Here is a 17,291-nt window from a genome sequence, read left to right as displayed (position 1 = left end):
ATATTACTACCATATTTGGGCGCATCACACATGTTTTTGCCAAACTAATTTGATAGTGTAGACAGAGATTTTGTCCACAGACTCATGTAATCAGGACTTTAGAGCAATTAGCACTTTAATTAACACATGGAAGAGTGAATCATTTCCTATCTATCATACCTCGTATTAAAAAGAACTTCATAGAGATGCCGCGCTATTCATTATACTATGACGTCATTCCCCCTCCAAATTATGATAATAGCGAATAATTTCTTATTATGCTATTTCCAAGATTAAAATAAGGAGGGCAGTTAGTTAGAAACGTTAAAATGTAATTGTTACCCTATTTTATATGGATGTTGTATAATGACTTGATCATTAATGACGTCATTTTCACTATGAACATTAGGGTTACGTAAGGGCCAAAGAAGAAGAATAGCAGTAATTTTTAAAAACTCAGGAGTTTAAAATTGTATTAAAGAAATCGAAAGCATTATAAGTTGACGGGTGTCTGGAGTGCAAACTAGCAACTCTTCACTACAGTATATCCGTAGAGTCTTAATGTACTAATTGAACATTTCCTTGGAACTGAGATTGAGGAGAGAATCGTAAAATGAAAGTAGTCGGCTGTGGACGGATGGATGGATGGATGTCACCTGTGATGTAATACAAATATAAAGATTGGCGATTGAACCAGACCCAGTAATGCACTCAAGAATAATTAATAAAAAAGTTTTTGATTTGCTAGTTCTCACGTTCTGACTTCATTCATTATGGTTTTAGAGGCCTACTTTTTATTTACAATGTTTTTTTTAAACCCCAAAATTAAATCATAATACTTTTCCTGAATGATATTTGCAAGAATCGACCAAATTGTTAATGTCATGTCATTAATTGTTCTATTTAGACCTAGTCATAATAACGTGCCGCACAATTAAAAGACATCATTGCAATAAATGTAGTCATATTTCTTCGTTTCTTCTGACAATTGGCCTTATTTTAAATTATTACTTCCAGTGGGTAAAACACAATAGGCTAAATTATGCTATGTAACTAGGATAACTATGACGTAGGTGCAACACTGGGAAATTGACCAATGACAACTGACGACTCGTGATATGCGTCTGCGTGTTCATCCTTGCTTCGCAACCAAAAACAGTGTTTCTTATTCCCGACTGACACCGTTTTAAAAGAACATCTAAGGTTCAACGTTTTGTTCGATTATAGTCTATTATGTATCTAATTTAGTAGTACTATGACAATAAATCCGGTATTTTCTAGGAATTGTTCCAGTTCGGCTAATTATACTACCAATTCCAACCAGGTTATATATACAAATGAAGTAATTTCGTAGAATCATTATTGGTTTCTAAATCTAAAACTGCATCGATGGTACTCATTGTTTAAATAACTAATATGATTTAAAAGGAAACCTTTCCTTTCCGATGATCCTCACTAATGTGGTTTAGAAAAATCCATTTAAAGTTCAAAGATCTTTCTGTGATATTATGTTGTTTCATGCTCTGTAATTTGTAATTGTACTTTCTAATCTGATACTTTTATATTTATTGCAATATAGATTATTTCAATTTGGAGATGTACTGTATTGTTTGGAATTTTGTAGGCCTTATTGCATCTGTTTCAAAATTGTGTTATGAAAGATCACATCTATATTTAGTTTGTAAATAGAGATTTCTAGGCTAAGTTACTTTTGTGTATTGGAATATTTGGGCCAATGAAGTTTATCTAAAAATTGGGAGGGACTGCATAGTGTGAGGGTATTCAACGATATAGGGCTACGGTTGATAATGCATACGTTTCAAACGACTCTTAGTAACCCTTTTACTGTGGTGCACTATGGGTAATATTCTGTTCCGACGATCCACCACCAGTGATTGCACAATCAATTAAAACAATGATGAGAAAATGTAATGGTCATTCAATATATCTGCGTCATCAATGAATGGAATACACACGTAATGCTTTTCAGTGCCGAAGTTCAATAACCTATTTCAGAATTCCAGAAGGAAAACATGAAAAAAAAATCATAACATTTCACGGAGCAATGTAAAAGCAGGGAAGAATATACAATCAATTAGATTGTGGACTAATATCATATTGATATTAATTATTACCCATCGATATAGGGGAGAAGTATCACATGTCGATAATTGAGGCATGTTGTAACTTATAAGTGGCATCCATATTTGTATTTTAAAATGTACAGTATTATATCATGTACAAAATGAAGTGTAGATGTTTATGGTTTTTGTATGCATATAATCAAAACACTATATGTATAAAGGTTAAAAGAGTAAAAATCAGAAAATAACGAAAAAAGTAGAAAATAGAAATTTAATGTATGAAAATGAAATGTGAACGAGATATGTATGAAATATTGAATGAATAAAGGTGGTGGTTAACCACAAAAGAGAGAAAAAAAAAAAAAATGTACTGTAGCATTTTGTAAAATTATATTATTCTACATATAAATTATTGTTTTAACCGTCTATAAAAAAAACAGTAGGTCTAAATAACTCTCCATCTCTTCTTATTTGCTCATATCTAAATAAACACGGTCTTACCACCTGGACCAAAAAATAAATGACTGGGCATTACATAACCATGGTCATTTTATTTATCCGTGATATAACTATGTACGTAACCACAACCATCACTATTATAGCTCTGCATTTCCGTTTTGATTATTTTTTATATTCCAAGCGACTTGACTCCAAATAATATAATAATTTTCAAGGACAAAAGGATTACAGCTTGATACGGATAATCCTTGTCCAATAGGATTTAGAGATCCGATTTCTGTCTCGTTAATTCGAAAGTCCACTTATGATAACTGATTAACCTAAATATGAAATGTAAATGAACTCAAAACTGCATCCTCTATTCTATTTTCTGTCTTTTTTAATCATGCTTTGGATTTAACCATGGAGGAAAAAATAAATTAAATTAATTATTTTTTCCTCCATGATTTAACACAGTTATGGTTTCGTGGAATGGAAAACCGCGACGTTTGTTGTTTCAAGTAACCTGGAAAAATACTTGGTTTCCACTAGGACGCAACGCAAGAACCTAAGCGCAACACAAGCGAGTTGTCCAATCACAATGCGATAGATCATCGAACTGTCGCTTGTCGTTGGTCATCTCGTTGCGTCTACGTCCTTGCGTTGCGTCCTAGTGGGAACCAAGCTTTAAGGTAAATTTTTGTTCCATGTAATCATGGAGCAATGATAAGCCTGGTTTCCACTAGGACGCAAGGCAAGGACGTATAAAGCGCAACCCAAGTATTGACCACGACGAACGCGATAGATGATTGGTTCTTGCGTTGCGCTTGCGTCCTAGAGTTAGGCCGGCGGGAAGCTTAAATATCACTACTCCTTTATTTTCCATTATTTAACATGACATCGCCGTGAAACGGAACAAGTTTCAATGCAGTTTCAAAGTCCTTTAATAATAGGCTAATAATAATCGCTATTAAGAAATTGCTGTTTATGCCTGCGTGGTTGCACATAATATATGCTAGACCTAAGTGCTTCACATTCTAAAATTATTCAAACAAACTCTACATTTGAGTAGAGAAGTATTATATTCTCATTCTTCAATCCTGATTTACATTGGTTTCTGAATCATTACGTTTTGCCAAATTGTCTTTTGATTATCCAGAAAGTTCATGCCACCACCACTGAACTGATGAGTTTCTATAAAGAGATTTCTAGGCCGACTGAATAGATGTATATTGGCGATTGTAGCCTGCCGATATGGTTTTTCTTTATCCCGATTCCCAATACATTGAGACTGGCTTAGCTGTTACTGTACGCTCGAGTTTCAACAAAGGGCATTCGTGGTCTAATAAATTTAAAGAACACGTCAGTCTCATTATAAAATCGGTTATGAGATTTCATCTTGAATCCGAATACATCCAGACGTTAAAAATAAATCACAAAACACAAATTATTATAAATTCATATCTAAAATGTGTTTATTTTCGACAATCTTTTTCACTTACTATTTTACACATAACAATATATAATATGGCATCATTTGATGAAGCCATGTTAGATATTGAACCATTTAGGCCTACATACTATGGTTTTATTATAACTTATAAGACAACAAAATTATTTTTATTATTTAACATAAGGAATAATTATTGGAAAAAACAAAGCTGGCGTGGAATAACAACTATTTAGATAGCAAAAAATGCATAGGTTTTATAAATATTTAGATAGATGAAAAGTCTGGAGTTCATAAACTCATTTCACCCACCAATTGTTGACAGTGTAATAATTCTAAACAAAAATTGAATGATCAACTTAAATTATTATTACATTATTACAAAAATAAACAAAAGTAAATCAGTTGCTAATAACGAATGAACATACATTAATTGTAGGCCCTATCAAAATAAATATAGCAATAAAATAATAATTTAATATTTTACATTAAAATAATTATCCGTAATGGTTTACCGTACCTTTACAAAAGAAACACTAAATGTGCGCGTACATGAACCTTGCGCGTAGCAGGTTATTACTAAACTGTACGCGCACATCATGGCGCCCATACTGTAGAATTGAGCATGTGCTTATCATGGCGATATTATATTATAAATTTACACAAACAGTTTATTTAGGAATACTATATTTCTAAAGCTACCTCGTATACATGGTGCATGGGTCCCGCCCTTGCCAATACATTTTAGAATGTTTTTCTAACATAAATAGTTAATAAATTACTAAAATTCGTATATGGCTAATAGTTTTAAATAACGTCAACGATACACAAAGATATAGAACATCTCAGTGTATTGTTACATTGAAAAAAAAACACTATTTAAAAAATAACGATTAATTACTTATAATTTCATTACGAATATTAAATAATTTCTTATGTAATCTAAAACGTGTCTATTATAACACGATTTTCATTCGTCTTTTTTGTTTATTGGTAAGGGTTACATACTTTTATAGTATAAAGAAACTATTATCACTTATACAACGTAACTGAGGAATTCAATTTCGCTTTAGTTTACTTCGCATTGTTTACTAAAAGTTTTACCAACAACCAATTTTTCCAACGACAGCAGATTAAGCTAGTATTTTACTTTGGTTTGACACGTATAGCAATTACAATTTTTTACAAGAATATTAAGAAGATAGATAAAACAATAGTGAATAAAAATGTTGGTACGTTATATGCTATATTAGCCGCATTATCAGGATAAATGCCGGTTGTATTCAACATATATAAAGTTCCGTCCGCATTGTAAATGGTTCCGTTTTCTGCATACTGCTCCGTCCGACATGCGAAAAAGTCTACGCCAAAAATACGAGGGAATCCATTATCCACTCTTTCACGTTTATTGTCGTAACGATAATATTGTCTTCCTTTGATGAAATATGTGTAACCTATGACAAAGGAAAAACGAAATAACTCATTAATTTAATAAAATAAAAATTAACATTAACGACGTAGGCCTGTTGTCATGAATGAATTTGTCATTGGTACCATCATCGTCGCCATCACCATTGGTACGGTTCTGTTAATATTCGTCATACAACTCGGTAAAATTACCGGTAAAATTACCGAAGAAAAACAGTGTAATGATCAGTTAATAGGGGGAGCTTTCGACTTTGCGCCGACCAGCTAGGATCAGACTAAGCCTTATGACGTCATTAGGGAGGTAGGTAGGACTGAGGTGGCCAAATGACGTAATGTATATAAGTCTAGATCGTTCCTGTAATAATAAAGAAACCTTACCATCATTATATTGGAAAGCAGCATCAATATCATCTGGTACACCTTTGAAAACTTCTTTTATTTGTGCAGGGAACCCTCTATCAACCTTCTTCTCAACCTCATCAAATCGCCACACTCTGCTCCCCTTAAAGAAATATGTTTTTCCATAGTAGCCCCAGGACACGGCGGCATCGATATGAAGCGGTAAGCCTAGCGTAGATAACTTATTTGGTCCAGAATGTTTGGTTAGGCCATAATATTCCCAGTATTTTCCTCCTTTCAGGAAGATGATCATACTATCGTGATAGCGTTCGTATACGGCATCTACACGTTTAGGGAGGTAACGCCAAAATTGTCGACTGATGTCACCTTCGTCGCTTGATATCAACTCATTGGGTTTGCGTAAGCGCCAGTATTTATCTTCCTAAAATTAAAAGAAGGAATAAAGAAATTCACGTCAAGGAAGTACATGTTTGGGCCTAATCAAAAATGTATTAGGCCTATAAAGACTACATTCGTATTTCCACCTTTCCCGTAGCCTACATAGCACTTTCGCTGATAATCTCTGTTTGAAAAGGGCACTTTCGAATCCCGCGAACCCCCCAACCTCACATGGCTACGGACTTGAATGGTACCTTTACCTATCTTGTATTTAAAATAACAACACCTCCTCACCTTAAATGCAAATATTTCGCCTCTGATGTATCCAATCGCACTGAATGCTTTGTTACAGGTCAACGGGTTTCCAGTTGAGTAAGTTGGTTGCGGTTTTGGTTTTCCCCCTCCTGTTGGTTTTGAACCTGCAAGAAGAAAAGATTTACTTTTAAATCGATACTAACGGTGTCCTTACGTATTGCAGGCATTAAGCTTGGTTCCCACTAGCGACGCAACGTAACGCAATCTACGCAACATAAGAAAATTCCCTTCGATCCAATAATTGTGTTTTCCTCTGCCTGCGTGAAATCAAACCTGCGATGTTTGCAGCACTGTGTTGCGTCGTCGGTTCCCACTTGTGATTACGCAATACTTCACTTTGCGTCAATACGTCGCTGCGTTTGGTTCTAGTGGGAACCACGCTTTACAGCTGTATAGGACGTCTTTGGTAAGCAAGCAATTTCCACCATGGCAATATACTTTTGGCGCCAAAAAAGTTTGATTTCGTATTAGTGAATCAATTACCATAATACCTATACTTTATTTTGATATAGCTAAACTGCAACGGGATGGGGACACAAGAACTGAACACGGTAACATTTTAGCACATTTAATGCCCTTCTGGCACACTGGTTTTATAAACAGTGTATTATAGTATAATCCACCCAAAATAATTATAATAATAATCCATATTCTTATCTCAGCAAGGTAAAATAAGCCTTAAATGGTAGTATGTCAAAAGATAGCATGATATTTTTGTATCGTGCAAAATATTCTTTTACATATCATCACAGTCGAGATGAGTCATAACACTCAATATTAGGAATATCGATTATGCTGGCATAAGATAAGGAAATGCCTTGGATGTATTCCAATCTTTATACCAAACACAATGGTTTAACAATGTGGTTTGAAAGTGTCATAATTACACAGGCATATCCTGTCAAGTTCCTAATCGGTTCAATAATGATGTCCAGTTGACGCTTAGAAAAATAATCTTTAAAACCTTTGTTTAAGAGGATGTACTATATAGCGGTAATAGTAACGGGTGTCTTTTTATAAAACAGGTAAGTTTAACATGAGTCATCAGGGACAAAGGAAGGATGAAAAGTTCATTTTTAAATGCGGGCCTATTTTGCGTTTTATGAGACATAAAATAAAGTACTGTAATTCTTATTACATGTTATATTTGATTAATTAGTACACCATTGTGACGTCATTGATGTAATTGTTTTTGTTAACTTTGTCATATTGACTGATTATCAATATTATACACAATTAATACAAGTAATTAGTCACCTACCATATAATGACTGGATGCCTGTAATATCGTCGGAAGGTAGCCTGAAGTTTGGTACGTATCCCCTGTAAAATGGCGCCATGAGGGCATTGACGTCTGATGAATGAGCAAGACCTAGACTATGGCCAATCTCATGAGCTGCTACTTGTAACAAGTTGATACCTATGACCAAGGATAATAATGAAAAGTGATGACGACAATGATAGTGATGGATATGGTACTGATATTGATATGATGATTGTTGTCTTTTTCTAGGCATCAAACAAACAATAAGAAATTCGCCAATTACAGGATGTATAAACTATAATTTATCATTTGAGGCTAAGAGAGAGAGAGAGTAGAGTGGAATAAGTTGTGAGTTACAACACTCGTACTAGGTCAGGATTGAACCCTGAACCTTGGCACAAGCATGTTTAACAACTAAAGCTACAGCTCCACAATTTTGGTGTTGATTGTGGCCACGATGATGGTGTTGATGAAAAGAATGTAAAGTCAACACAACACACAATCAACACCAAAATTGTGGAGCTGTAGCTTTAGTTGTTAAACATGCTTGTGCCAAGGTTCAGGGTTCAATCCTGACCTAGTACGAGTGTTCCAATTAATGAAAAAAAACATATAATAGGCTACCTCTAACATTATTGACGGTGTAAAACTCAGAGTCATCAAAATGGACATCTCCATCAAGATCTCCGAACCCATCTTGCGGTGGGTATGCGTGAGCTAGCGTACCACCCGGGCCATCAAACGGGTACAAGTCACCATGGTTGTATCTTCCAAATGACATCATGATGTCTGCCAACTTATTTTCTGTTAACTCTTCAAATGTTAGTGGTGTGATATCACTCCAGATTTTAAAGCTTCGTCTGATGGCGTCGTATTGGTCGTTTGCGGGGAGATCAGGCGACACGTTGACAATCCTGTTGGAAAAGAAACAGTTCTTTAGACCTTGGAAAACACGTTCTGTATTTGGAGCATTTAGATGACAAATTAATGTGGAATACTCGAAGGCATGGTGATGCTAATGGAATAGAGCTGGTTATCTTTACAAGAAGAAGCTTGGTATTGTTCATTGAACACGATATAAACTCAACATTAAAATGCACTAATAAATAATATCCAGAGACAGAGACAATATTTTAAAAAGAACATTTTGGACTACTACCCTACTGTGTGCAAAAATAAACAATATCCAGAGACAAGACAATATTTTAAAAATAATTTTTAAGAATATTACAAAATTGGTACCTATAAGTTAAATGCGTTTTCTCCCATCGTCCACCAGTATGTGCGTAGCGTTTGAGACGTCCTCCAAGTACAGACCCATTATTAGGAGAATCAACAGGATCCGGAACACCACATCTTGGCATCTTAATCAACTCTAATGTAGCAGCGTCTAATTCACCAGTAGGTGGTAAACCATTGAACAGTTGCATATTCTTAACAGCCTCGCTGAATTCTTCTTTTGTCATCAAATCTTCAGCATTTCCGTGTGGGTTTAGATATCCATATTGTTTCATAAAATCCTTAAAACATAAAAGAAAAGTATAACTTTAAAACCCTTGTTAGAAAGTGCAACAAAACTTAGAGAAACAAGTGATGAGGGTGGTGATGGTGGTGGTGATCATGGTTAATGGCGAGGATAAGTGTTAATTGTGATTCCATAACGTTATTTAAAACACTATTTATCTTCTGCTGAGAGAAGCATGGTGTTAGGTTCAGGAACAAAAAAAGTCTTACTTTTCAGGAGATATTTGTTCTGCTTAGGAAGAAAAATATAACAAATGATTTGGTCCTATAAATAGCGATTGAACTTACAAAATATATAATACTGTTTTTGTAGAGATTTTGGCGATATGTTTATTCATGTATACAGTATACAGTACAAAGAACGGATTTGATATCATACAGTTACGTTCTTATGTAATATATAAAATACGGATTATTATAGCAGCCAACTTATTCCTCAAATTGAAATTTTAATCAATTAATATTTTTCTTTATAATAATAACAGCAACTTGATCAAGCTTGAGTGCATTTTTGTATCAGTGAGCTTTAACCTAATGTCTGTTATAGGCCTAATTAATAATTTTCTATCTCATTTCTCATCATTATGTCAGCCTGTTACTGACTCATAGTCTGCAATAAGACAGTCTTACGTCATCAGCTGCCATATCAGCAAAGACTACCAATTTCGGATTCTAAAAAGGAAGCGATTTCAACTTTAAAATCTCCTGTGCATAGTTATATTGAAGGTGTATAGGGACCAGTTCGGCGCTAATAGGTCATTGACGAAGTCCATTCTTAGTTAAAAAGTAAATATGATGTATGCAATGTTCATGTTTTGTTACTTCAGAAAACATTCTATACACAGTGCAGTGTTGTGGATACTGTTCTTGAATAGTACCAGGTACGTCGAGTTATTATTATGCGATGATAACATCAATGACGTACAGAACAATGATTATCATCATGATTATTTTTTATTATTTTTTTTATTTATTTATTTAACAACATATTTATACAGGATTATACACAATCAAGTAGAAATATACTTGTTTTGCATTGTGGTCCTGTCGACAAAAACGGATACAAATTTAAATACTTATACAATTACAATTAATAACAATAGCAACAACAAAAAATAAACTGGAAGGTAAATGTTATGAAAAGATATTGATAAACGAAGAAAGATGATTTCATTGGTCTTTTCATAATGGATGAATGATAATGTTGGTGATTCTGTGTTTGTCTATTGCACCAGTGTAGTTATTGACAGAGCACATGCATATGCAACAAAACGTCATGAACAGTTCATCAACGATCAAGGGTCTGATTGCCGATGCTGGCAAATCGGTGACGGAATTCCGTTCGGGTTGTTAGATTATTCGCTGATTTCTCCCGTTGCCTCACTCAGGCGTATCGCTCATGTTTCGAAAGCTCTTTATTAATAGGCAACTTTTACTCATTTACGAGGGACGAATAGGAAATCATTGGTTGCTAATAAGCACATGAAGACAGATAGTATCAGTCAAGTTAATTCAATTTAATCCTTCAAAGCGAAAGCTATAGGCCTCATACGTAATATTAAAGCCATCTATAAATTTTTCTGACGATGAGTATACAGTATAGTCTGTGAAGATGTTACGTGTAAAAAATGTTTTCATCATACAATATAACATACAGATGTAATAAAACTCTTTGTTAAATAAGAAAGTAAAAGTAAAAATGTTATACAATGATAACCTTAGATTCTTCTTCGAGTTATTTCACACAGGTGGGTTCAACAACAAAAGTTTCCAATTTTTGCCAATTCATGCTGTTGAAAAAAATGATACACACCCATAAGCCCCGCCCATACCGAATGTAAGCAGACATTTAGGTTGAATCAACCAAGTCATGTCCTCAAATTAGACCACAGCTGTATACGATAATCCTTGTGGGTGGAGGACCAGAACAACAGTATACGCCACAACGCCTTGTCATTTAGGTTTTAATTTTCTGGTGGGAGACATGCGTAGAGCATTGAAATATCTTGAGAGGATTCGAATGACACTGTACCATAATATATGTATTTGAAGATATGTAATAGGCCAATTTATTATATTCAACATATGGTTTCATTAGAAGTATGCTTGGTATGTTGCGCGTAGACGAATGATGGCTGAAACCTAGGCTGGGTAAATATACATCACTAGTGGTGAGGGATGATACGCAGGGGAAGATTAGTCCAATGCCTTACAGTGTGCATTGGTAATGTATATCACTCGACATATTATACCGATGGTTGAAACCTAGGCTGGGTAATATACATCACTAGATGAGGGATGGGTGATGATACCCAGGGGAAGATGAGTCCAAATGCCTACAGGATGTGCATATATGTATATCAATCGCCATATTATACCGATGGTTGAAACCTAGGCTGGGTAATATACATCACTAGATGAGGGATGGGTGATGATACCCAGGAGAAGATGAGTCCAAATGCTTAACAGTATGCGCATATTTAATGTGTATCACTCGCCATGTTATGGTGGTGAGGGATGGGTAATTATACGCAGGGGAAGATTAGTCCAATGCCTACATACAGTATGTACATTTTTAATGTGTATCACTCGCCATGTTATGGTGGTGAGGGATGGGTGATGATACGCAGGGGAACAACATAACAGTATGTTGTGCATATTTAATGATTATCACTCGCCATTTCATACCGATGGTTTATACACACATATCCTTGACCTTGCGCGTTCCTTAGTCATGAACCACAATAAATGTTAATATTTTATTTAATCTCGCGGGTTTGCATAATAAAAAACTAATAAATCGCACAGCAATATAGTAGACTAATATCACACATTTATGTACACAACATGGCATACTGAAAGAAGTGGAACCTAAATGAAATTATTACTATAATATTCCATGTATATTATTTTTGTAATTATGCATCTTTTTCGATCAGAAACAAACCAAAAGCAAAAGATCGTGAAGTTTGATTCCGGAAATTCGCTGATTCGTTTTCTTCTAATGATTCGTTTTCCTAACTAATGATATCTTTATCGTTATGAGTTCCCACAATCATCATGTTGATTATCACTGAACTAGATAGCGTTAATGTATGAAACCATAATGTAGCTTGGTGCAGCTCGATGTTAATTAGACTGGACAAGTGTATAAATTCTTCAATATTTATAATTTTTTGCCATTTTTATAATCACTATCGACACGACACACTGCCAGACACATTAAGTGTTGTATGACGAGTGACCCATATATTCCTTGATGCCTATGGCTTCTAATGGGATTGTCGAAGTAATAAATATTAGTAATAAAAAAAAGAAATTTGCATATGCCGGTAATCGAACGATATGATTATGTATTCCGAACTCGTGATCACTTAATATTATTTAATTCACTCAATTTTTGTTTATTCAACAACTTTGGTTCCAACTAGGAAGTAACGCAAGGACGGAAGCGCAACGCAATTGAGTTGACCAGTTCGAATAATTCATCGCGTGTGAAATTATTTGCGCTGCGCTTATACGTACTTGCAGTATGTTCCAGTTGGGACAAGCTTTAAGGCAAATTTACACAGACGAGCGGTAACGGTAAGCGGAAAACCGCGTAGCTTTTCCTACGTAAAATCTGTATCTATCCTGAGCGGGGACCGCCCGTCCGCTCCACGCTGTGTGTAAATGGTCATAAGAATAACATAGATTCTATATTTTTATTACCGTTGTCGTTCGTCTGTGTAAATTGGCCTTTAGAGGGATCTTAATATCTTCGTTGATATTTATCATGCACATGGATTCTTGAGTAGGCCTAATTAATTGAGTTCAGCATCGTATTATCTTGAACCAACTTAAGCAAACCACTTAAATAAGACATGTTAATACCCCTTCGATAATTATTATATAATTATTACACTTATACACATAAACAAGACAATAAAGGATTATTAAATTGACCTAATAAGATTTAGAATCCATCGACAATTCCACTTTTACCGTATCATGTCTTTAGCAGATTAAATGTTTTTACTGTTGTGTATTATTTCAAAATTAAGCCTTCCCTTTCAAGCGTAATAGGCCTACTTGTATAGCTTACTAAGCTGGAATTGTTGTTTGTTACTGGAATAAATTATTTAAATTCAGACAAATATGGCTGGTGTATCAGATGAATCATCATGGTTTAACAGATACTATTTTGGTAGTCTTTTATACATTAAATAATTAATAGGCCTGCCAACCTTTGTCAGCATAAAGGTCTGTCTACATGCACTATCAAAACAAGTATGATGTTCCCAAATATGGTGTGGTATGCCCAAATATGGTAGTGATATGACATCATCATGTCCATATATGGGCACATCACTCTTTTTTGTCACATAATGTTTGATAGTGTAGACAAGGCTTAACACAAGGAAGAACAATTTGGTAATTTTGTCTTTAAAATACGAATATTGCAATTTTTGCTATTATGGATATTATTTTCATTATACTGTATTTCCTTCTTGTTTTTCTCAAGGTACAAATCTTTTCGGAAAGATTCAGTAGTAGGCCTACTAGACCCCATACAAAGCAGGATAAATTGTCATGAATATATTTGTAAGTCTTTTTTATGATTTATTTAGAAAAATCAAATTTGTTCAAAGTACTTCGATTGAATTCTCATCCAAAATATAATATTATAGATGCCTCATTATAAATGAAAACATAATGCATAACGGAAATTGCATATTTAATGACCATTTTTATATAAGTCTATGCCTAATGCTACTACAATAGTGTGATACAATCCTATAGTGCTGTTAGAATACGAAAACATTCCCTACGGTGTAATTGCATTAGTGACATTTGAAAACATCATTTCTGTGATATAAGTGAAGCTATCAGTCATCTCATATGATATGTGCCTTTTTAACCTATCTGTAAACTTGATACATATTTTGTATGCCTCAAGTTGATTGTGGAAATTAGACAGACTACAGTACGTTGTGGGAAAACACATTTAAGAGATACAGTTTCACCATATTAATGAATATTGAACATATCCTATCATTGTTCGTAGGCCAAATACAAACTTGGAGAGAGATGGGTTTGGCTATAGCTCTTGCCCTTCCTAAATATCTGTACACTATCAAACTAGTTTGTGATGTGCCCAAATCTGGTCGTGATATTCCCTAATATGGTCGTGATATTCCCTAATATGGTAGTGATGTGATATCAATATGTCTGGGCACATCAAATTTTTTGTCACATAAAACTTAGTGTAGACAGAGATTTAGTGTTTTTTTTTCACTGAAAGGAATAAATAAATGTCTATGTTCATGAGTTTGGTGAATATATTGATTTGATTTGAATATATAGACCTTGTAAAAACAGAACTGTAAACTGGAACCAAACAATATCTTATTCTCTGTTCACACGCAGAGTGCACCAATAGTAGAGACACGTACTGCAGTCTTCCAACTTGATCTCAGACTCTAACACTCCTAATGGAACTTTTGCATATTAAATATTAAGAGAAACAATTAAAATGTTGACCTTTGACCTCGCATTTGATATTTGTAATTACGAACAATGATAGGATATGTTCAATTTATAAAGTTCGTTAGTAATGGCGAATGGTAAGTTTGTGGAAATCTGAGGAAGTTGAAGACCTTGGAAACATGTTTCATTGTGTTCTAGCTTATCACAGGTCCCTTGGAGACCCAGCAACTTGAGAGCTCCAACTGAGCATGTGTATATTAACCCAATAACGGAAACTTAGGGTCTAATGAAAATATGAGCATTGAAGGCCTTTTCTAAAACTCAGCTATTTGCAAAAATCAGCGTATATACATTTCTGTCTACGTTTTTTAAAAACAGAAACTTTCATTTTAGCTGCCAAAATTGAGTCCAGACGCAACAACCTGGATCTCCCCTAACCAACGTTACCAAACTACTGTTAGATCATTGAAAGCTACGTATTTTTTTTTTTAATAGAAACTTTCTGTTATGCCTTACCATTGAGGTATATACCTTTATGGCCTTAATTACAATCATGTAGGCCTACAATAATAATCCATTCCTTTGATTAAGTGATCAAAATAAAATAAATAATACATTTCAGAAATGTATACAAATTCAAGATGTCATAGAAATTCACTCCTAAACTGAATTAGATTTTGCCTAGTCGTGGGATTTGAGAACAATCATGCTTTGTGAGTGAGGAATTCCATGACAGTAGTAAACTATTCAGAGTGGAACAATATTAAACTATTATATTCATAACACAATAGTGTCAGTTTAAACAAACATGGAGTAAACAAGAAAGGAACACAAACAAATACATGTTGTTGTTGTAAACATTACATCCATTCGATAATATAGTAGGCCCTTAAGTATACGTATAGTTCCGATCCTTAGTATTAAATATTATCCGTATTATGGTGTGAAAATATCAAACGTTGAACTTCAGATTTTACAATTTTAAAGACCTTAGTTCCCGAGTTAGAACAATATTATACATGGTATTAACATCTTGTAATTGCTTATTATACTACTGTATGGATTGGTTGGATGGAAACTTGTTTATTACTAGGATTAAGACAGTGTATTTATCCGTGTTTCAGAGGCACGGACGTCTAGGCGAGATCTTAGTGTAGACTTGTATTATCTATTGGACCAACAGACCGACTGCCTTTAATACTGCTACTAAAAAGAACAAAATACTTACCACTCCTAATGTAAGCTCTTCTTGTGATCTTGAATAGCATATTAAACAGCCAAGAATGCCCACTGTTATTAAACACACCGACTTCATTATTGTATCTTCGTTTCGAAGATCGCCTGTAAAACTTGATAAATGGAACTTCTCGACTCGTATGCCTGTTAAATATGACTTATCTACTAGGATGCAGCCTCTTCTTTACCACTCCGAGCACAATAGACTTCTTGTTAAAAACAGATCGTTTAAAAAAAATGGAGAGTAAGACGACTTGAGGTTTGTGACCAGTGCACTTTCTCTGCCAGTAGCCAATATTGTTTCACGATTGTTTGATTTTCCAGGATCGCCTACAGGAGCTGATGACGTAATTGCCCATTGATGCGTTTAGTTGGTAACGTGACCTGAGTATGAGTCACTATTTGAACATTACAATGCACTCCTGAGGGGAATTTTGGTAATGTTACGGAATGACTGGCCCGCACACGCCGCACACGTAACCTTTAAACCTGACTTTAAGACAAAACGAAAACTCTATCAATGTCCTTTAATTAACAAAGTAACACTAGTAACTTCATTATCATATCCGTTTTAATTATGAACTATTGACCAAATGAATATTCATAAGATGAGATCATCTGAACTTAAGCGGCTTACCTTATATGGTGTGCAAACGGAAACGAGATTTGTTTAACTATATACTTATAATATATTTTATTTGACAATAAACGGATAATGGAAAGATCCGTTGAAAAGATTAACGCGTGTAAAGAATAATTGAATAAAAGAAATAATATAGTGTGACCTCAAATATTCATTTCAAAGCGTATGTTTCCGATTCGTATTGAAATCTATTATGTCGGTTTGTCTGTGAGATCGGTCGCATTCACTTTTTTTCACTATTATTATATGCCAAAATAATCACTGGAGTACGTAATTGACAGTTTATAAAGCACATTGCCTTCTCAGAGCATTGTATACAAATGTCACCTAATAATTTACCCACTTACTCATGTTGCTAACAGTGATTTTACATCACGTTAACATGTAAGACATTATTCATTTTCAGTATTATTGTATACTTATAATTTTAGTCAAGTTTCTATTAGATTTGATTTGAAGTATTTGCGAATTGAGATCGTTGAAATAAAGATTTATAATTACTCTATAACAGTAAATATATATTTATAGTAAACTTATATTAATATATATATATATATATATATATATATATATATATAGTAAATAAGGCAGGTGGTGGTTTAAAAACATGCTCAGTCCATCCTTTCAATTCCCGGGTTTTAAGTGATTTTATTTTAAGTCTTGCCTAACCCTCTTCCACCCCTGTTAAAAACGTCTGATGTGAGCATGCACATTATATAACAG

General features: G+C 34.3%; 2 protein-coding genes across 2 annotated transcripts in view; one reads left to right on the top strand and one right to left on the bottom strand.

The window, feature by feature from the left end:
* The window catches only part of LOC144834764 (large ribosomal subunit protein mL44-like), a 186,910-nt gene extending 178,617 nt beyond the window's left edge, over positions 1-8,293 (top strand). The window contains exon 10 of the transcript XR_013611005.1: positions 8,254-8,293. The gene's annotated coding sequence lies outside the window, so the exon portion shown is untranslated. The remainder of the gene's footprint in view (positions 1-8,253) is intronic.
* On the bottom strand, positions 5,057-16,425 carry LOC144834759 (stromelysin-1-like). Its single transcript, XM_078689674.1, has 7 exons — positions 15,918-16,425; positions 8,939-9,216; positions 8,321-8,610; positions 7,694-7,852; positions 6,412-6,536; positions 5,758-6,160; positions 5,057-5,405 (listed from the first exon to the last, which is right to left on the bottom strand). Exons 1-7 carry the CDS (start codon positions 16,002-16,004, stop codon positions 5,134-5,136), a joined length of 1,614 nt encoding a protein of 537 aa, XP_078545800.1. The 5' UTR covers positions 16,005-16,425; the 3' UTR covers positions 5,057-5,133.
* Positions 16,426-17,291: the final 866 nt, after the last annotated feature.

The sequence above is a fragment of the Antedon bifida genome, chromosome 2 (assembly GCF_963402885.1).
Source record: "Antedon bifida chromosome 2, ecAntBifi1.1, whole genome shotgun sequence".
Lineage (NCBI taxonomy): Eukaryota > Metazoa > Echinodermata > Crinoidea > Comatulida > Antedonidae > Antedon > Antedon bifida.
The sequence above is the reverse complement of the archived record's forward strand: the minus strand, read 5'-3'. Positions and strand labels throughout refer to the sequence as shown.

Excerpts from the sequence above, each read along its gene's own strand:
- LOC144834759 (XM_078689674.1), bottom strand. The coding sequence starts at position 16,004 with ATGAAGTCGGTGTGTTTAATAACAGTGGGCATTCTTGGCTGTTTAATA. Across the intron at positions 8,611-8,938 it reads AAAACGCATTTAACTTATAG|GATTGTCAACGTGTCGCCTG; the intron begins GTACCAATTTTG and ends CTTTTCCAACAG. Across the intron at positions 6,537-7,693 it reads AGGCATCCAGTCATTATATG|GTTCAAAACCAACAGGAGGG; the intron begins GTAGGTGACTAA and ends TTCTTCTTGCAG.